Raw genomic sequence first — 21,904 nt, forward strand, 5'->3', positions numbered from 1 at the left:
GCATTTCAGTAATTTTTGGACTCAGCTCAAATATTTTGTATTATTTAGGTATTGTCATAGCTGACAGCATTTTAACAAGCAAGTATTGTTCACAGGAATGTTAAATTCCTATCAATCACAAGCAAAAATCTCACCAGCTTCAAGTTCCCCCCCCCCAAAAGAAGCTCTATCTTGTCACTCCCATGTAGAAACTTCAAAAAATAAAACAGAAAAGATTGGAAAGGATTCTGAAGAACTTATACTCTTCTTTTCTAGCGTGTATAATGGCCTCTAACTAATATATATTTAAAATTTTTTAGTTTTCATAGAAACAAGTATTTATATATATATATAAAAATCAGACTACAAGATAGGCAGAAAGACCATTGCTGTCAACTGATGAATGTACACTGGCAAATCATTTCAAGCATTCCTTTCCCCTGGTTCGACATAGTCCAAGCCAAGATGTGCAAAGATTTCTTCCTCACTTCCAGCTTTGAGAAAGATCCTCTGTGAAAAAATTTAAAAAAAAAAAAAAAGGAAGACAATAAGGGTGTTAAAAGGAAATTTCAATTGATGTTTTCTGCTGTTTAAAAGGAGTTAATTTTTGACAGTTCTACCCATTGTATCCTCTCCAGAATACAGTCTTCATCAGTATGCTGACCTTGAAATGTGAAAGCAAGTTAAAAAATAATTCTAATGCGGCTTGATGCTTTCAGTTCTAATGATAGTTTACAATTCTTTGTTTTGATTTATTTTTTCAAGGCTCTGTGCACAAGTTTTAGGACTAGAACTCAAATAAAACCTACATTTCCCTTCCATGAGGGTCAACAGCTTGACTTTCTTCATAAAAACATCAATGTTTTTTAAATTAATATAGTAATCTTCTATATAAATGCTTTCAAGCTGATTCAATGGTTACACTAACTATGTATAGCCAAGCATTAAAAGCATCAACACTTTCCAAATTTCTAAAATATACTTATCTGAAAAGACAAAATATTCCATCTGGAAAAACAAGCCGAAAATAAGGGATCAACAACTGCAACTTTTTTTTTTCTTTTACACACACACTCCTAATGAAAGTTTTACAGTAAAACCAGTTTTGTTTCTTCATATTTGCACTTCTGATAATACAGGATAGTATTCTTGCACAGGAACCACCCACAAGCCTACCTCCCCTAAGATGACTGATACAGTAAAGCTTTATGAATTCCTTTCATCACTGAAGTAAAATATTAATTTAAAAAGCTGCTAAGGTAGATGAATATTAAAACAGTGAAACCTCACCATTTAGGGGAGTTTGGACACAAGAAAAACTAATTTCTATTGGAAAAGAATACTTAATAGTTCAGCAGTTCCTGAGTCATTTGAAGTTAAGTCTCAATCCACGTTCATCTCTGAACAATCTCAAACTCCATTGTCATGAAAACTTCAGGGTTAAAGTTTCATAATCTGGATTTACTTTCTACTGTGAAAGCAGAGATGCTGTCCAGAGAATTACCCACTGATGAATTCCACTGAGTCAGGAAAATCACTGAGTACTGTAAAATTTAGGGACATTTGTATTAGCACCTCTGCTTTCTCAGCTGCCAAGCGGTGTCTCCAGGAGGGCTATGCTGTCCAGCATACCTATGGGAATGGGTCAGGAAAAGCAGTCCATAACCAGATCAGAGCAGGCCCAGGGTATGCTGGAACAACTTCTGGCACCAGAGATTCACAACTTTTCCTTCTTTTTCCTCTGTGTTCTCTCCTCCTTGTTCTCCTTCACCCCCTGATCTGGATGGTGCTTCCCTGTCTCTTACTCCCATTGAGATCACATAACTCAAGGGACTCAGAAAGCAGCAGGTAGGCAGATTACTGGAACAGGTAGATCCTGCTTCTCGTTACTGACACTTCACTCTTTCTCCTTTCAACCCCCCCTGTTACTTATCAGTCAGCAAAGAAGATCAGCACTGGTAGGAAAGACTTGGTGATGCCACTTGGCCAAGCAGTATGGCACCAGAGCCTGTGAAGGCTACATAACGCAGTCTAAGCTGCTGCATCAGTAGAAGGAAAGCAGAAAGAACAATGAGCCAGAAGGAATAAGCAAAACCACTGAGCCCAGGGAAGCCTCATGCTGCACCTGAAATATGCTTGTGCATCACCAGTAAAATTCACCTCCTCAGCTGGTACCTCCTGGCTTATTGTTATTCCCCATCAGTCCCATTCTTTCCAGTGCCTGATCCAATATCTCAGTCCTGTTAGGAGCCACAGTTTTGCCAAGGCATAATGAAGAACTGAACCCCTAAAGTGAAACGTAACATCAATTGTCCGCTGGACTCAAACTTCATTGGGGATTCAACCAAATCAGAATCTTGTTTCCATTTCAGTGTAGAGGTATTTGAAATTTGAAGCTCTAAGCCCAACTCTACAGAAAAGGCCCATCTTTTGCTGATGCTATTCAGCTCCAACAGCCAGAATAGTTAGGCTGGCAGCTTTCCTAACAGCTATTTTTCAATGCCACAAAGCAGAATGAAAGCCAGTTTAACTGTGCTAGAAAGGTTATGAAGACTAAATTGGATGGTAGAGGTTAGATGCTCCTGAGTGAATAGAGACAGAGGCCATTAGTATTCCTTTGAGCTTGGGAGGAGAGAAAGGACAGAATATGAGGTTCCGATTCTGCTCTTCCAGAGTTTTCAACCAGCAAAGTAGGTTGAAGAGAAGTTCTGGCTGATATCCTCTTGAAATCATCCAAAGTTACTAAGTCATTTATCTTCCTTAGCAAATTATTGCTATATGGTGAAGTAATATGGAACATTTTCACTATTTTATTTGGATACAGTTCATCTTTTATTAGACAAAAGCGATCTTAATAGGCAAATAATTAGAGTCAATGGTAATTATGGCAGCATGAAGTAATGTGTTCTGTTAATAAAATATATTACAAAATCAGAAAGTAACTTCTAAAGTTGTATCTGTTCCTGTAATATTCTGTATCAATATGTACAGTGCAGTCTTCACAAATAGTGTCTTGCCATGCTCAGAAGATACTTGCTTGTCATATTAACTCTTTGGCATTTATATTCCCCATATTTGTATTTGCAGAACTGTCATGCATCCATTGCTTTTTGCCCAAACCAAACCCACTGAAATAAAGGTTTTCACACCGAGGTCGGTAGACATTGTATTCAGCTCTACTGTAAAGGCATTGATTTCAGGCAGTGATACATTCCATATGTATCAGAGATTTGTTATTAGAGTGCACAGTGAAAGTACTTAACAAGGTGTATGAAGTTGTTTACACTTTTCCATAATGAATTCCACTTATATAAGACAATTTGCATATTCAAACACACCATATGAGAAATTTGAGGGAATAATTTGGCGCATTGCTTCAGGGATATTTTTTCTTTTTTAAATCAAATCAGAACAAACATGGTATGCCTTTTTGCTTTGACACCTGTAGTGAAAAAACAGTCTTCAGTTTTCTAAAGTATTTTATCCTCCACCATGAAGTTCTCAGCATATGAATATTTAGCCTCTGGGACAGTGCCCCCGACAACTACAGAGCATTGCTGGAGCATGAAAAGCTGAAAACAACCACGTATCCATAATGAACTGACAGCTCAAAGTTATGTCTGCAATAGCAAAGATTGCTTATAAAGCATAGACGAATAATGTTCCTTTTTCCTAGGAAGTTCAAATGTCAGATTCTGGAATAAAAAGAACCTACCAAAAACTGACCAATGGAAAACGGATCCTTTTTCATATAGACAGGAGTAGAAAAAATGGTACAAAAGAAGATATTGAACAGAATAAAAGAAAAGGAATGACGACATTGATAGCTGTCCATCAGCTAACAATACTGGGGATATTTTGTTCCTAGAGTATGTCCTGGGAGGACAGGATTTTAGGGATTTTTTTTTTTCTTTTACTATTACTAAGAACAAGAGAGGGCAATCCATACATGTACATTACTGCAGAAAAGTAAAACAAGAAAAAAGATCTTACACTTGTAGACAGATGTTATAGATACTCTTTAATAGAAGCTCTTCATATCTCTGGGACCCCAAATTGCATCCCATTTCTTTTGTTCTGTCACTTTATGTTCTTCTGCAAGCAAAACTCATTTCATTTGCTTGACAGGGAAAATTTCTAATACAAAGTATCTGATGCTGAATACCATTCTCAGTAGCTACAAGCCATGTTTCTAAATGAATCTCTAGCTGATATCTGCCAACTGCTTTAGCAGTGTAAGTGTTATTAATGTTAATCATAACCTGTGATTTTCCTTCTTTGTCAATCTATGCAGAGCTTATACAGTGATGCAAATTTGATTATTGCATTCGCTACTGTTCTTTCTTCCTTTTTCCTTTTCTTTTTGCTCAAGAGAAGTAATTAACTCCTTGCCTAGTTGTGATTTTTTTTAGCTTCTTACTAATATTCAGCAGATCCAAGACATGCCCAATCAACATCAATCAAACTTACAAAAAACAATGCTCTGGAGCAGCTGGTATCACTCTGCTCTTATCCCATTTAATCAATTCTGTTATTTCAATGGATGTAAATATTACATTTGTGGTTGCAAATGACCATTAACTACACCTAATGCAGAACAGCTGCCATCCAAATGTTTTCTTATGTGAACAGCTACCTCTTATTTTTCATTTTGGCATTAATGATCAATAACACTTCTGATAAAAGAGAAGCAGAGAGTGAAGACACAGAGCTAGCACTGCTTGATGATATCCTAACTAGCACTGCCAAAGTTCAAACATGTTATACTACTATTGTCACTTGGTTTCATTGCACATTTTAATATGACAAAGCCAGCAAAACAAAACCATTACTCAATAAAGTAGAGTTCTAGTTTTAGTTATACAAATCAGCATTGACCAACAGCACATTTCTTTTGGGGGACAAACACTGATTTTACTGATTTTGTATATAGGTCGTTTAAATAATGGGGAAAAGTTGAATGCACTGGAAAGTACCTCAGACCCCTTTTTCTCTTCCATTTTTGGAGTACCTTCATGTGCCTCTAACCTACTTCTTAAGTATTTTAACAAGTAGGTTGACCCTAAACATCAAGATAGGAAACCTTAAAATATGGTTAGCAATTTGTCCAGTAAAGATGTAGGAGAAAAGATCTCAAGAAATCAGAGATTACTAGACATTACTGTGCACAAATTCTTGATTTTCATAACACAAAGGATCTTGCTATTATATGAAAATTTAGGCCACTGGATATGCACTGTTCATGTATTAAGCAACCTGTACTTCCAGTGAGCCTAGATAAATCCTTTAGGCTGTTGAAATGAAAATATACTGCTTAGACACCCAGCCCACACTTGCCTCTACTGTGGCCATCCATCTTCCTTTCCTCTGTTTGGTTAGGAAGGAAAAATACCGCAGTGATAGCAACCTCCTGACACTGCATTGAACAAAACTATACTTTGCTGAGGTTGCTCACTCAGGAGACAGAGAAGCTGTTGCTCTGCCCACAACTGCTCTGCCAGCTTTGTGTACACAAATTTCCTGAAACCAAATCTACTCATGCTCTCCATCAATATTAACAGCCTTCTTGAAGGGCACACATTTAATCAGATTACAAGTAGGCTGATATCCTACTCTTTATTACCAAATAGTTTGGTAATAATAGTGTGTTGCAAAATACCAAATTGAGTAATCTATAATGATTGAGTAATACTATAAATAACTCTCAGCCTGTCACTGTGGCATTTGATTACAGTTTTCCCCATCTCGAGATGAACTTAGGAAGTTAGTGTGAATACAAGTACCTCAAAATAAAAGCCTGTAGGATGATGTAGATAGTATCATTGATGAAATGGGATTTAATGGTTCTGAACCAACAGAATCTGCTGGAGAGCAAAGAGCTGCAGGTTTGTATGTACAACGTATATACATGTGCAACCCACTGATCTGAAGGTGAGACATGGTGGAAATTTGATTAATTTCCTTCTTTAAAACTGGAATTAACTATGAAGTTTCCTAGATGATTACTGGCCCAACTCTACTTTATAGATTATTTGAGCATTTATTCTTGAATAAGTCATAGCAAAATCGTGCCCTTCCAAAGACCAAAGAATTTCCTTCCATATGCCATTTTTCCTATTCTTTTCATAGTGCTGACTTTTATTTGCTCTGCAGCTGTAATTCAGAAAGAATGCAGTCATACTCCAGTGGATTTCATTATCCTTTGGAAAACTATGACATTGTGTAGGAGGCACCCTCCCTCCTTTTGCAAAAGACCCTAAAGGGCCATAATCATTAAGGTCTGTCTGGACTCCTTCTGACATACTGTTTCACCAAATAAAATGGGCGGGGGGGGCAGTGTGGAGTGGATGACACAGAATATTGCCAACTGTATCTTGTTAACAAATTACAAAACTGTTTGATACAACTTTGCTTCTAGAAAAGTATCTGGGAATGTCATTAAAATACACATTTATTCTAATCTTTTCCTTGTATCCTGATGATGTTGCATGCTTTAAAATGGCAAACTCTTACATAGGGTAGTTAGGGATCTTCTCATCTAATTTTTGTCTTCTCTCACTGATTTTTATATGGTGTTTAACATGTGACATTTATTCACATCAGTTTAATTAACTTAATATTTTCTTTCCTTTTTAAAATTATTAAAATGGAGATATAATGGAAATATCATCATATCTAACTTTGTAGTATTTCCAGTATACTGAATGATGAATACCAAGCAGTCTAAACCACCATCACTTTACATGTCTGGAATTATTACAGTGGCAGTAAACATGACAATGATAAATGAACAACAGAAAAGAAGAGGACAGACTGTCATTTGCAAACTCGGAACTTAACTATTCATTGTGCTTGGACAGAGTCCATTCTAAAAATAAGTTTTGTGGGTAAACTCAATTGTATATGAATGATGGTAACAACAGGACTTGCTTAATCAACTGTAGTAAAAAATACCATAATGCACCTTAAATTTGTCTTACATATGTATTTGTCACTTTAGTGACATCTTCACATGTCATCATTTATGCCAGGTCAATTAAAGATTTTTAATTAATGATACATGGGACTAATGCAGAGATGATGCTATTTACTTTGCTTGCAATAGCTTCCAGAGTGTGAAAGCACTTCTCTAGATATGAAAGGCCACTGCATTCAGTGAAGCAGTGCACCATAACACCAAAGACCTACAATTTACAGAATATACTAAGATGTCCTATTAGATTAAAGGTGCAAAGCTATTAAACCGCTCACACTCCCTTTTTCTCTGATTCCATTTGCTCAAATAACATTTATACCCAGTAAAACAATATAAATAGCTGTTAATTAAATGAATAAAATGAGCTTACAGGAAGAATTGTGAAGGCAGAAACATAAGTAACCCATCAGGTAGCAAATACTTTCTACATGATTAGCAGTGGTAATGTTCACATACGTTTACCTGACCTGAGCGTTACCCTATCTGTTCTCTGCCATGGGGCTATTTTTGCTTGAACAAGTGTTGATGCACCACCACTGGACACAGGTCACACTAGGACTGCAGATGCTTTTAGGAAGATGCTACTTTTCATAAATCAGCCTTTTATAATGTATACCTCACAATGTAAGTATACGTTTCATTATTTTATGATTTATGATTTTCCGACTATATTGATCTAAACTCCTGCATACCATGCTGAAGATATTCAGCTAAGGAGGGAGTCTGATCATTGCATCAAAAATGTCTGCACAGTCATGTGTCCATAAAACAATACATTAAAGTCTTTTTGTTGTAACACTTCCTGCAATTCTTAGATTGACTGCAGCTATCTTCTGTACTCAATGCTCATACTTTATTGAGTTCAGAGCAAGATTCTGACAATAAATGGGTATAGCATTAAATTATTTATCATATGTGAAAATGTTAGAAATAACAATAATTAGAAATAAAACAAACAAGTTGGAATAGGTGCAAACAACTGTCACTTTTATGGAAGAATTTCTATCAATGCTAAAACAACCATTGGTGAAATTTTTCTAAAAAGGTAGCAGTAGTACATAAAATTGTTTCTTGATATATGGTTATTAAATGTAGTATGTGACAATAGCCTCAAGCAGCTTCTTCTAACCCACGAAAGATTGAGGAGAAAGAAATAAATAGACATTTGAAAGCTTGAACTAGTCACATTTTCATTTATTGTGTGATCAGAATTGCAAGGAAAAGAGTTTTGGGGCTTGCACTGCAAAATTCTTTAAAAACAGAAATGAGATCTGCCTGAAATGTAAGAAAAAAAGAAGGAACAAAGAGGCCAGAAGGCAAAAACTATGTTGTTATCTTAGCTGTTAAAATTTTGCAAAAAAATTATTACATTAGAAAAGCATGCATCTTTCTGGCTCAATTTTATATGAAGAAGTTCATATGATTCAGTAATTCAATTCTGCTGCATGGATTTTGTCAGCTAGAAGTTAAAAGTCCTTAGGCAAACACCTAATGGTTTATATCAATATAATTCCAGTTGTTTCCTATTTTTGAGAGTTAAATGTTAGTTCCTGTGACTGACAGTACACGAATTCAGTAAGAGGAGAAAAGTAAGATCTCAGCGCAAATTCAAAGACGGTCCAGTGCTATAGGCATTTTCATTTGACTACAGTGAGCTGCATGGATTTCTGGTAAACCTTAGCACCTAAGCCTTATGAAATCATGTGAGTTCACTGCTGCTTTTCACCTGGGAAGCCTGCTCTGCCTCACTAGCCTGAATATCTCCATTAGCTCACAACCAAAAGAAAACCTGAAAACACTAAGATCACAGAAAAGTCAACCGCTAGCAAGGAAAGTATATTTTTCAAACAAAAAGTCGAGTTCCAAGGCCATCCACTGAATGCAGGTGTCTAGGAATACTTGGATGTGACAAGTACAAGGACCACTGTCAAAGAAACTGAGTCAGGAAAGCCCAAGAGAAGACAAGACAGACAGGGAGAACATATGTTGTGTTTCAGCTATGCACTTACATCTTCTCTCAGAAAGGTCACTTGGAAGAGAGGTAATCAAATTATACAGACTGATTGATGAAAAATTATCCAAATTCACTCCATGGCACAACTAGTTGGATGTTCTATTTATTGACAATTAAGTTATTGCAAGTCCCGAAATAAACACTTTGAGTTGATTATATTCTTGATCCCCATCAACTTCAGTTAGGTTTATCCTGGAGTCATAAATATGGAGATGCTAGTAATATTTTCTAAAAATAAGTAGAAAATAAAGGAGGAGAGAAGGACAAAGGGGAGGATGTCAGTTACAGACTAGCAAAAGACAAAAAAACAGAATGGAGGAGAGTGTCATCGAGTGACTTGACATGACCTGCTAATGGAGCCTCTTGTGCTAACACTTCTTACAGTACTGAACCTGCTGATGAGCTTCTGCAGTTCAGCGCTTTCATATGGAGAATAAGTGCAACACCTACAACAAGTCAGAGAGGTAAAACTGAAGAAAATAGTGAAAAGAAATTTTCAGTGGAATTTTAGTACAGACATTTCTGAATTGGTTTTTCAGGTAGATGTTAACTCACACTAAAATCTCTAATAAAATTACTCAGAACACTTTACTCCAACCAAAATTTACAGAACCATACAAATCTACTCCAACCACCAGCCAGCCAAAAAGCAAGAACAAAAGGGCACTTAGAATAGAAAGTAATGGAAAGAGAAGGTGGGGAAAAAGCAATAGTCTAGATAAACTTCTTAGGGTCTCAGTAAAGCCATGCAGCAGATAGAATAAAAAAATACTAATTAACCTGGTTTTGTTTTATCTTAATGGATTTCTGAGAGAGTGGGTTTCTGAGAGGAAGGTGCAGGTAGTGCCTGCAAAGTAACTCAGCAAGAATAGCAGCTGCAAGGGAGGGTGAGGAAGGATGTTGCAAACTTAAAGTGTTTCAATCACTTCTTGTTCAAAATTTGTTTACTCAGAAAAAGATATTCCCACCTTCTCCACTATCAAAACCAATCACTTTCTGGAGTGGTTTCTTGCAGACAGAGCTTATGCATTAACTGGGACAGCTAATAGCTCTGAAAGGTATAAGCCACAAGGTTTGAGAAAACCTATGAGAAAATGCACAATAACTCTCCATAGCAGTAGAAAGGAACAGATTTTAAAGAAAAGAAGTATTTTGCTGAGGTTATTAACAAGGGCTTGTGTCTATATTTGAATTTACTAACCTAAAGACAAGCAACATTACTTGATTAGTATGATTTATAATAAATACGAGATGTGAGTGAAAGCTAGCCTCTCTCAAGCATATTTCCTTAAAATCTTTCCTGAATATCTAACTCCAGCTCTTACAATGTAGAATTTGAGTCATTGAGCATCATCCTAACCAAGACAGCAGGCTGTGATTTTATTTTATATGCTATATGTCAAAAAGGAATGCATGTGGTAGTACATAGAGATGTTTACTAAAATAACTAACAGGAGCCCAGTGCTGCCATCAACACTTAAAAAATATTGACATCAGTAGCAGAATTTGGTGATATCAATGTTTACCCACAGGGACTATGATTCTATTTTCTTTCAACAGCTGGATGTGCGCCTCCTTAATCCATGTATTTATGGCCATCGATAAATGGGTGCAGACCCTGCACCAGGATTTCCATCTGTCATTCAGGTCTGTCACATTCTGCCATGCAGCCTGCCTTCAGCATTGCAACCAGCTCCACTCCCTTTTATTGACTTGTAATGACCAATATGAAAGCATACTTCGCAAACGCTGATCATGAAGCCAGCTATTTTCTCTTCCTTCTCTATGCTACTGTTAACTTTACAAGAATGAATGTTGTACATCTTTGGTAGAAAACACAAATCTGCTCAGAGCTTCAGTGTAGCAAATAGCTTTGCAATTTTATACCAGTTACAGACCCAGAATTGTGTAAAGCAACTGTAGAGAAAGTGTTACAGAAGATCCATAAATTCCTGCAATATACTGAGCGATATGAGGTTGAGTGCTTTCAGTCTACAATGAAAGTATGGGAATACAATGTAACATCAATCCATAAAATGGTGGCTACTTCTCTGAAATCATTAGCTGACTCATTAGGGTAGACAAAGTGCTAACAAGAATCATTGTAATCAGTAACTTTCACAGCGAGCTAAATGGTTTTATGGAGAGGGAGGGGAGGGAATAGAGGAAGGAAAAAAAAAAGTCCAACTAAAACAATTTCCAGATAAAAATGCATACAATCCTGTCATTATATAAGACACTTCAAATAATTGTATTCAATGGTTATCTTGTGTAGTATGAACACTGTTGGAATGTAACATGGAAAAATGAAGTTTCTCTATGGTCCTGATATTCATACTGCTAGCCAGCCTGAGAGGGACAGCATCTTATTCCATCACTAGTCAGTCAGACAGCATTCTCAGAATAAGACACTGCTTGATGAAAAAACACAAGAGAGTCAAGCCCTAAGGAACTGTGTAGTAACTACCCATTAGTATATTCTACTCTGAGTAGTATTTATCTTCGCTATGGTCAACACACGTATATATGCTATAATATCTAAGCATCTATCTTCTAGTACTTTCCTAAAGAATAGGACTAACAGCTTTCAGGTGTTTTTTCTTCCTTGTTTTTCCCAATCTTTTCTTGTTTGGTTGGGGGGTTTTTTGAGAGAGAGGTTTTGTTTTAAGACTGGGTGTTGGTGATTTTTGCTTTGGTTGTAATTGGACATTTTGCTAAATATTTATGCTATGTTTATGAATGAGACTATCAACAGTACAAACAATTTCATGATAATTATAGAACATAAATGCTGAAGTACTAATTGTGCTAGAAATGTGAAGCATTTCATCAAGTTCAATAATAATATTCCACAGCACTGTGTAGACACTGTGCATTTTCCTTTTGATGGTATCATAATGGTTTTCAGTAGCAAATAACCTGAAGTGCCTCTGACATTATATTATCTCTAAATATAATTTTCATGTTTAACTGGTATTTTCTGTAGTAATATTCACATCACCATGCCTACTTTAAAATAAAAACTAATCTGTTCCTAATCCAGCTACAAATAAGATGATAAATAAATCAGAGAGAAAAAAATTACTCTTTGAAATGACATTACAACAAACCATGATTGAAAAAGCAGTATTACGAGCATTACCCATTGACTCAATACCCTCAGGCAAAATCACGTGTAATGGTATTGATGCAAAATAGTGTGGTGGAATTTATTCTAATAATTCTGGGCATGAATAATTTTTGAAGGTAATAGAAGCCAGAATCATAAATTCTCATTTCATTTTACCACTGGACATGTCCTTTGCTTTTAATCAGAAATACCATACTTGAATGTTTCTCTTACAACTACTCTCTAAATCTAGCTATAGGTTTAGTCATATTAAATTTCTGAACAATAAGAAGTATATTCACTGAGAAAAATAGAATAATCAGGCTAATATTAGGATATTCTAGGCAGTTATCCTATTAACTATTTCATAACATGGAGTAACAAAATACCTTCAGGCCTTCTACATGCAATCTAATTGCTACAAGTAGCTTTGATGAAGGAGAAAGAAAAAGGCCAGTGCTGATGAGCTGACACATTGAAAAATAAAATATTAAAAAACATTAATATTATCTGTTGACTTAACTGAACAAGCACTTTTTTATTTGCTAAAATTTAGTTTGTAAACAAGCCCACGCTATGCATAAAATAGAACTCTTCTCTGTTTAAAATTACAGATGTGTGGTTACTTTGTTGCAAAACAGTACATAGTTATGCATCCACTCTCCCGCTACAATTTTAATAATTAAAAACTTTCCACAAGAAATAAAGAGTATAATACATTACCATCCAGACTATAAGAATATGTTTTCAGTTTTGGGCACACAAAGTGAAGAGAAACTTGGAACTTCCTATCTGACAACTGAGGCAAAAATTTTAACACATTAAATAGCACGTTGTTGTAAACAAAACCAGAAAAAAAACTTATTGTCCCCTGTAGTTCTCTGACAATCTGTGTCCTATCACAAAGTCCTTAAAAATATTAACAGGGATTACTTTTCCACTTTATCTATACTTCTGCTTTGCTTTAAGTCTGTGTTATTTACAGTAGCTTGAACTTGTCAAATACTCTTAAGTTGACTTATTGTATTTGTCTTTATAAAGCTTCATATGAATGAATGAAACAAGAAAAATGCAGAATCCTCGATTTTATGAAACACAGTTGAGTGTAATTCATATGGGATTATTATAAACAAACCACTTCAAAATAACTTTAATGAGATTGCAAAATCAAAGACCTGCAATCTAAGAAATCCCAGAATGTGGTTGATTGTACTTTAACCTTAATTCTGTTTTCCTATGTATATGCATAAAGACTTCTTTTTCTTCAAAGAAATACTGCTTCCTTCAATTCCTCTAAGGTACTTAGGCTTCTTTCACTAGGCAGGAAATATATTGTGCCACAGGGCTAACAAATATTTGCTGACAGCCCTGGCAACAATCTTGGGTTGCAGGCCAATGTGGGATCAATCAGTCTTAGCAAGTTGAGTTTTTACAATCTGTATCTGTTCTAGCTCCCTCTCTTCCCTACTTCCCTATACTAAATTGTAGCCTTGATCTCTCCCCTCAGATTTCTAATGTAACTTCAGGCTCCACTCATGCCATATCCAGAGTAAAGTGAGATAAGCATGGTTTAGTCAGTTACTTGGGGCAATTGAAAGTTTACCCATTTCTTGTTGCCAGCTTAGAGCATTAGCCTGATGATGAATTTAATTTATTTTTTAGTCCATAAACTTCCACTCATATCTTGCCTGTCATTCTTTTTTCATGCCCCTTTTCAGCTCAGCCTCTTCAACCAGCCCATATTCTTTTCCACAGTGCAGCTGCTAATCAAATATACCCTTTCCTTTCCCTGTCGCTTTGTCCAGTCACTCTGCGCTTCCTTATCAAATCTGTACATCCACCACAGACTTCCCATTCTCACTCCCACTCCATAGCCCATTTTCCTTTCTGGCCCTTGGCTCTTTCCTTTTCCAGCTTCCTCTTTACCTAGCTTCTTCCCAATTGATTTCTTTTTAACAGAAAATCTGAGACTATGTTACCTGCTTCACATTCAATAACTTACCCAAGCATACTGATTGAATAATTGAATTAAAACACTTGAAAATGGTTGGCTCTGTACTGCCCTAGAAATTAAAATGAATAAAAATATAGTCAAAATATTCTAGATCTGCACTACTTACGCATTTTGAGAGCTCTCTCTTTTCATTAGCAATACAGGTTTCACTGAACTATTCAGAAAACACATCAAGCAAAGGAAACAACAATTAGGTACATTTATCTTTGTGTTAGATGTACAGCTTGCTATTACAAAGGGATTAAATTAGTTAAATATATACATGAATTACACACAGACTTTGTAAAAATGAACAATCATATGGTATATGTGAAACATTTAAACTGCTAAGAGAACACTGGGGAGAAGCACGCTTTGGAAGAAAATACATAATCATTTTTTAATTTACCAAGAGGTAAGGAAAGTATATTATTTTAATTCCTAACTTTTAAAAATAGACCAGGTGCAAAAAGAACAAATCCCTCAAATCACATATGCAATTTCCACTTTCCTGAGAGACAGAGAGAGAAGAATTGGAATGTAAATTGAAGTATGTGCATCTGTTTACAATGACTCAGTGTTTAATTGTAGTAATGATTGTATGAACAACTGATCACATTGGAAATCAATATTACAAACTCTGGATCTTTATGTTTACTTTAGCTTTAATCCAGTCATTACTGCAGACATCTAAAGCAAACTCTGCAGCTGCAGCATGTTTAATTCATCAAGATGTTCTCAAGGCTGACTATCACACTGTTATAACTTCATAGTTTTAGAGCAGCATCTGCCAAAATAAGACTATAACGTGCAGTTTTTAAAGAATCGTAAAAAAAGTCTCTTTAACTGTGCAAGTAAACTTCTGCAGGCATCTTTTCTCAGTGAAAGGTAGTGTGGAGTAAATGTTCTCAGATGACACAAGAAAACTGATTTTGAGACTATAACTACTGAATACACAGTCAAAATGTGTGAATATTACACATCTTTACATAATAAAATGAGGGTATAGAATCACAGCCAGCTCTTCTTCCCAATGATACATGTTTTTGAGAAATGACGTATTGGGTAGTGACAGAAAAGAATCAAAGCTTTGAAAACAAAGCTGGCTTTTTATTAGGAGACCTGTTTATAAAGTTCTGGAAAGTTCAGTAACAGGCCAGCCATCTGCAATCAGTCTGGCTTCGTCACAGCTGTTTCCATCCTCTAAGCCAAGCTACCACATGAACATAACTTTTCCAACCAATGTGGTCAATGTCCGGTAAGAGTTTTTTCAAAATAAAAGTTACTGGCTAAGTGGCATGCCAGCAACAGGGACTTAGACTCAGCCAGGGAAAAATTTGAACATCGAGGGGGAGGCTAGAAGTTCAAGTATGTTGCCAGGCATGACTGAAGGGGCTGCTGCTGCAAACACCGTGTTTGTCTGTGAAGCAACTACTTGGGCAAAAGATGGGTAGTAGCAGAACTCGGCAAAGTTACAAACGCCCTTGAGCCAGCTCATCAAAGCATTACAGTCATATAACAATCATTTACCTGGGCTGCCATCACACCTTCATTTGGCTTTATATATGCAAAGACAGACAAGGCAAGCCCCTCCTGAAGAGTCAGTTAAGGATTTTCCTAAATAGAAATGCTTTCTGCAGGCAAGTAATTAAAGACTGTGCAACAGTGATCTTCGGCGTGTGGAAGAAATCCCAGGATAAATTTCCCCTTTCATGCATATACTGGTTTCCCAAGGAAAACTTCTCTTAAAAAAAACAGTTAGGAGCATAGGGTTTTACTATTTTCATTGTAACTGAACAGCACTTAATGTTTTGCAAAGCTGGGTCCCATTATGAAGTTTTCAGAGCATCTTGTGAATTTACTATTCAGAGGAGTTATATAAACCGCCTCTCTCGCTATTCAACAACTAAATATCATTTACTGCCATTCAAATTCACACAATAGTTTTTAAATGCAAAATTGTCATCAATCATATACAGTCTTCTGCGTAGAGTGTCATATTTTTTCCAATATTTCTTTAACAATAGAAAACATTAAGGCAGCTATTTCCTGTCTTAAATTTTCATAGGACATAAAACTAATAACTGCTTTCTGCTCCAATGATTCTTCAAAATAACACTGAGCTTGTGCCCCTCCTCTTACAAAAACTCAACAACCTACAATGTTAGTGCAAGAACATTCATATGCTAATAATTTAATCAATCTATTATACCCTAGGAATCCCAGCTACTCTTTTACAAAAAAGCAATGGTAATTATTTACTTCATTTAATTTTGCTGCCTTGAACTGCATAAAGTAATAACTGGACTTAAAAGTGACTTTCTGGAATATTATTGTGAAAACATACGGGGTTATATAAGATAAAAAGCTAAATCTGCAAGGCAAATCCAGCCCTCAGATCCCACAACCAGCTTGAGAATTTCTGCTGGGTAGCAGTGTGATAATGGTGCAAAAAGAGACACTTTCTACATGGCCATGATGCAGCCGTGAAGCTGTTCCATATGCCATCCCTAGAAATCTCCCGCCACAAAACAGAAATAGAGAAAAGTACCTGCAGCAGCTTAATGCATCCAGCCCGTTCCACCTCTCATTCAGCCTAACTCCCACATGCTTGCACATGTGCTCAAAAGGCAACAATCTGAGGAAATATATCATTCAGAACTTCGGGCATGGAGCAGTTGAAACTAGTTCCTGTTTTATGCAGAGTCTTCTACAAAATGGGGAGTGCTTACAGATCAGACACTGAATACAGCAGACTTCTGCCAGGCTTTTCAGTTCTGAGTAACTGCTGAAGAGCAAATGGCATCAAGAATAGTGAATACACCTTGAATGAAAGGAAGGAGCAATAGAGAATCCCACTACAGCTGAAACTGTGTGAAGTACGGTGAGGAAGTTTTAAACATCTTTCTTTACTGTGGCTACAAGGAAGAGTTTCCAAATAGTTACCAAAATATAAAAACAACCAAAAAGCAGCTTATTTTCTGACAATATGGGTTCAGAAGTATTCGGTAATGGTACTAGTTTTAAATTAATCCAGATAAGAGAGTTTAGTTAGGAAGTAACAGTAAAAAAGGTTGATAAATCCTGCATTTTAAAAACCCAGATTTATCCATGGTATAAGTGGTAGGGCTGGGCTTTGCATAGCACAGTAGACCTTTCAGAAGCATCATCTGTACTTAAGTTTGGGGCATCCTCACACCAAGCTCTATAGAGAAACACGATATATGGATTCTGCTGGCTGAGAATCACTGGAGTGCAACTTCCCAGGATTCCCAGAGAAAAGACAGTCCTAGGGAACAATATTTCTACTTAACACATGTATAGTCCCACAAACATAATATCCCGTTGCCTTGTGAACAGATCTATTCAGCAAAACACTAATGAATTTAGTTTTGTTGTAATTTTCCTACTCACCTAAACCTGGGTGTTACATAAAAATGATGTAATTATCAAGATATTGCCCTGAAAAAAAAAATAATCCAACAGAACCTAGTTTACCAGGCATTTTTAAAAATCTAAGCCTATCTGAGCTCCTGCCAGCTTGCCCATCTTCTCAACAACTTGCTTGACACTTAGTGGGAGTTCAAATAAGTCATTGTAATTCCATCAGAGCCAGGATCCCCAGAGCTTATCCTCCATGAGCCTGAAACATCCAGCCAAGCTGAGTGCCTCAGAGCTTGGAGCCCCAGGAGCTGTCTGAGCTTTGGAGGGTTAGAACAGTCTGGTCCATGGATTGTTTCCAAAGTTGAGATTCCAAAAACATTTACCTTTGCAGCAAGTGTCAACATTTTGAATTTCCCTCTGATTAAAAGAACAAGCAAATTTTGAATGATCAAAATTCTTCATTAAACATTTATTCTTTCTCCTAGTTATAGGGAAAGGCAAAATGCTGAGTGATCGAAATTCTTCATTAAACCTAGTTTTTGCCACAGTGGTTAACTACTTACCCTTACTGTACCTTTGCATTGTGGGAATTAGGTTTTACTGTTGGGAAGTAAGATCAAGGAAGGTTAAATGACCTGCTTAAAACTACAGAGAAAATTTGGCTACAGTGTGACCCGAGTTGCAAGCTATTAGCCAAACCTCTGCACCACCCTCCTTCCTCAGGCCACATTACAACAATATGTATGCTCTCTTCAGCTCACACAATTGTTACTTCATGCTAAATGTCAAAATTCCTTCTCAAAAGTTGCCTTTTCACAAGCCAAATCAGGATTAAAAGAGGGATGAGAGAACATGAAAACCTGAAATTTGTTTGAATATGCCCTCTGATGTCACATGTCTGAACCAGTACATGATCTTTTGGCTGACTGTAATCACATCAGTCTACCAGCCTGACACAATGCCCTGTTACAAAGTGATACAAGAAAAGGCATATTTACTAGGCAAGAGTGGACCTACTGCAGAGTAAGAAAGGGCACAAATAGAGTAGGTCATCTTCAAGACGTTACTCCCAGTTTGCATACGAATGCCTTCCACACATGTTAACAGCTATTCTTGATTGTTTTCTCTGTTGAGCCAAAGCACCAGCAGTGTGTGCAAAATTTTACACATAAATTTCAGAGTGATTTGGCTGTGCACGTAAGACATTTCCAAGTTCAGAGCTTGGACACTGCACAACCCTGAAGAATCTAACTGATAAAACATCACATTATTTTCAGCCTGCTCATTCAACCTTTCCTTTAAACACTAACAGTTATCTAGGCTGTGCGTCTTCAATGGGAACAGAAGTTTGCTGGACAACTGTCTTCACAATCATCAGTGTAAACAATTCAGATACCAGTGACAGGCATAATGTCTTAACAATCACATATGTCAGGGTTTCTGGAAGCTGAAGAAGGACCTTTTATATCCAGTGACTACACACAGAGAACAAGAGGGAGCAGAGAGAGCTTCAACAGGCCAGACTGCAGCAAATCTATAGCTGTTTATAACAAAGACTGGGTATCTGAATTGGATCTTCAAATGAATGAGCCATGAGAAAGAACAGGATCGCAACAGTCTGGTATTTATGAACTGCAAGCTGCAACCTCAGATAACATCCAGGGACACAGAGTAAGGGCGGGGGTGGGGGAATCCAACATATTTATGGTCCTGTAAGAACAGGAGAGTTTAAGAGTATCAAGCAACAAAATGGTTTTGCAGCAATGCCAAAAAGCAGCTAAGAGCAAATGTCAGAATAACAGAAGGTAAAACAAAATTAGCTTAAATTAAAACAGCAGCTTTTCCTGGTGATAAAGTTTTGGGAACTTGAATTTCATTTTAGTGCTTACAGTGTGGAATCTAAGCTATATTTAAAACTGATTAATTTTCATTTCAGCAGAAAGACAGCTTATGTCTTCCAGAGCTATGGTAGCTTTCTAGGTAACTCACAAGAGTCTATTGGATCCTTTCAATACTGGGGTAAGGAAAGTAACTTCTCAAACTGACATTTTACACCACTAAGTTGCAGCCACCCTTTTTACAGTCATTCCCTGGATTTTGAAGTGCTATGAATAGTACCCAGGAGAAAGTAGACAGCAACATTGGAGTCTACAAAACTATTGGAGTCTACAAAAGTGAATGAGACGATGTCAGATTAAGAAGAAATGGAGACTTGGATGAGCTTAATCATAGAGCCAAAGTAAAGGCACAGAGAGTACAGACAGGTAATAAGACATTATATTTATGGTGGAGCAAACTTCAAAGTTAAAGATGATGCTAAGTTTATAAGCTGACTGGACCATAGCATTTCATATTCTGGAGAACAGGAAGTTTTTCCTTAAGTAACATTCTTACTGAAGAAAAGCACACACTTGAGTCCGAGAGCCATTTCATGGGAGAACAGTAATTCCACATTAAGTCTTACCGACCCTCTTGGTGAAGAGTGCAAAAATCCAATATAGAGTCCAGCTTCAGACACTCTGCAGTGCCCTTCTGCATGACAAGGATACTCTACTCTAGCTAATAGCACCAGAGTTTGGTAAAGAAGCAGCCAACAGCCTTTGCGGTTCCTGAATCTTATTCCAGGTTGCTGACACTGTAAAAGGGGAGAAGCACTCATACTTGAAGGACAGCTACTCCTTTAAGAATAGAAACCCTGTGGTTTGCCAGCCACTTTAAAAATCACTTTAAAAATAATAAAACATTAAAGTGAAAGTAATTCACACTTTTATTGCATTCTCATGCAAGCAGATGATAGTTATTCAGCTTAAAGACAGTTGTTTAAAACTAAAACAGGGTTTAGAGCTGTATCTTCTTTAGTTAGATCCACTAGATCTCTCTCCATTTCACCCAGTTAAAACTTGCTAACGACTGCCCTAGTACATCACAAACTTTTAATCATTGCAAAGAAAGTGCCCTTCAAATCTCCGTATGTAGCGAACTGCATATATACATGCACACTAAAAACTGCAGTTCAGACAGAGAACTGATGACTGCGTTACATAAATACCTAACTAAGGTCAGTGCTTACACTTCTGTTAGCTCCTGATTAAGTCTAGACACAACGCATGTTGTAACCAGAAGTTCTTTATAGTGGATTAAGCGATAAATGACCCCCAATCCAATGCAGAGGGGTGTAAAAACAACCAGTGATGCCATGGTTTCCAACTTAAAGACCTTATTTTTTCTATGGAAGAGCCTATTCTTCAGGTGACCTGACTTATGGTTCACACAGAAAAATTAAATTCTTCTTTGCAAAAGCACTTCTACTTTACTTAGAGAGCATATTGTTCATTCATGAATCAGGAAAGTTTTACAGTGAGAATGTTATTGGCCTGGTTCATAAATGTGTCGTGCCATTTGTAACCAGGGCAACAGCAGTAAGACACAGGGAATATAAAATTTCTTTTTCTTCCTGATGGCTGATCCATGAACTTCTTCATTCTGTAACTGTGGGAATCATTGTAAGGTTTGATCTCCAGCTGATGTAAATCACAGAAACTTCAGACTTCAAGTTGGTATATACAAGTGCTGATTTCCATAGCTTTAGGACACAGTTCTAAAGAGGCACAGATTTGGACATCCACTCATCTTTTTATGAAAAAGAGGCTGACAGATAATTGGTAGTAAATTTGCAATTTTTGTTGTCACAATTTTCCTACCAAAGGAAGAGCTACAAAATGACCTTTTTATTACAGAACTGAAAAAACAATTAGTTTGATAGTTGCACGCTGTCTTCTAAACTCCACAAATATATAAAAAAGATTCACACTAGGAAAAAAAAAAATCAAGGCTGAGGAATAATTTCACAGTGTAACTTTGTAACAAGTCCCTGGAGGAAATATCTGTTCCTTTTGTTCCCCTCTGCAAAGCTATGTAATTGATTCCTAACTGCTGTGTTAATGCTCCCTATTCCTGTCAGAATCCCTTTGGAAATACACTAAAGTAACCAGGACTCTCTCCTGATACAAACCCTTGAAAGTGTGAATCTGGGATTCTCTGACATGCATCACATTTCAGACAGTGGGCCACAGAGGAAGCTTCAGTGCCAAAGGGCTGATAAATATTAATATAGAAGAATAAAGTATACCAAATTATATATTGGAACATAGAGTAAACCAGGAAACTGTTGTCTTTTATAATGAAATACAATCTGTTAGAGGCACTGTTACCTTCCATCAAAAAAAATAATAATCAAAGTATATCTGCTACAGCATGGTTTATTAACTTATACCAGCTTGCAAAATTTTAAATGACAACAGGCAAGTGTTTTTAAAGAAAGGATTTGATCTTCATCAGGATCGAGAATTAGTTTGACTCTCCCTGACCTTTCCATCCCTTTTGCTGTACACGCACACAGAGTAATAAAAGAAGGACGAAGCAGAACAGATTTGGCCCAGCTCCTGAATT

General features: G+C 36.7%; 1 protein-coding gene across 1 annotated transcript in view; it reads right to left on the reverse strand.

Annotated features, from left to right (window-relative positions):
• Positions 1-402: 402 nt before the first annotated feature.
• Positions 403-21,904, reverse strand: part of DNTT (DNA nucleotidylexotransferase) — a 94,912-nt gene continuing 73,410 nt past the window's right edge. The window contains exon 11 of the mRNA XM_010564904.1: positions 403-489. Within this exon, the coding sequence (XP_010563206.1) occupies positions 403-489 (87 nt within the window). The remainder of the gene's footprint in view (positions 490-21,904) is intronic.

Source organism: Haliaeetus leucocephalus, unplaced genomic scaffold (assembly GCF_000737465.1).
Source record: "Haliaeetus leucocephalus isolate CR32 unplaced genomic scaffold, Haliaeetus_leucocephalus-4.0 Scaffold184, whole genome shotgun sequence".
NCBI lineage: Eukaryota > Metazoa > Chordata > Aves > Accipitriformes > Accipitridae > Haliaeetus > Haliaeetus leucocephalus.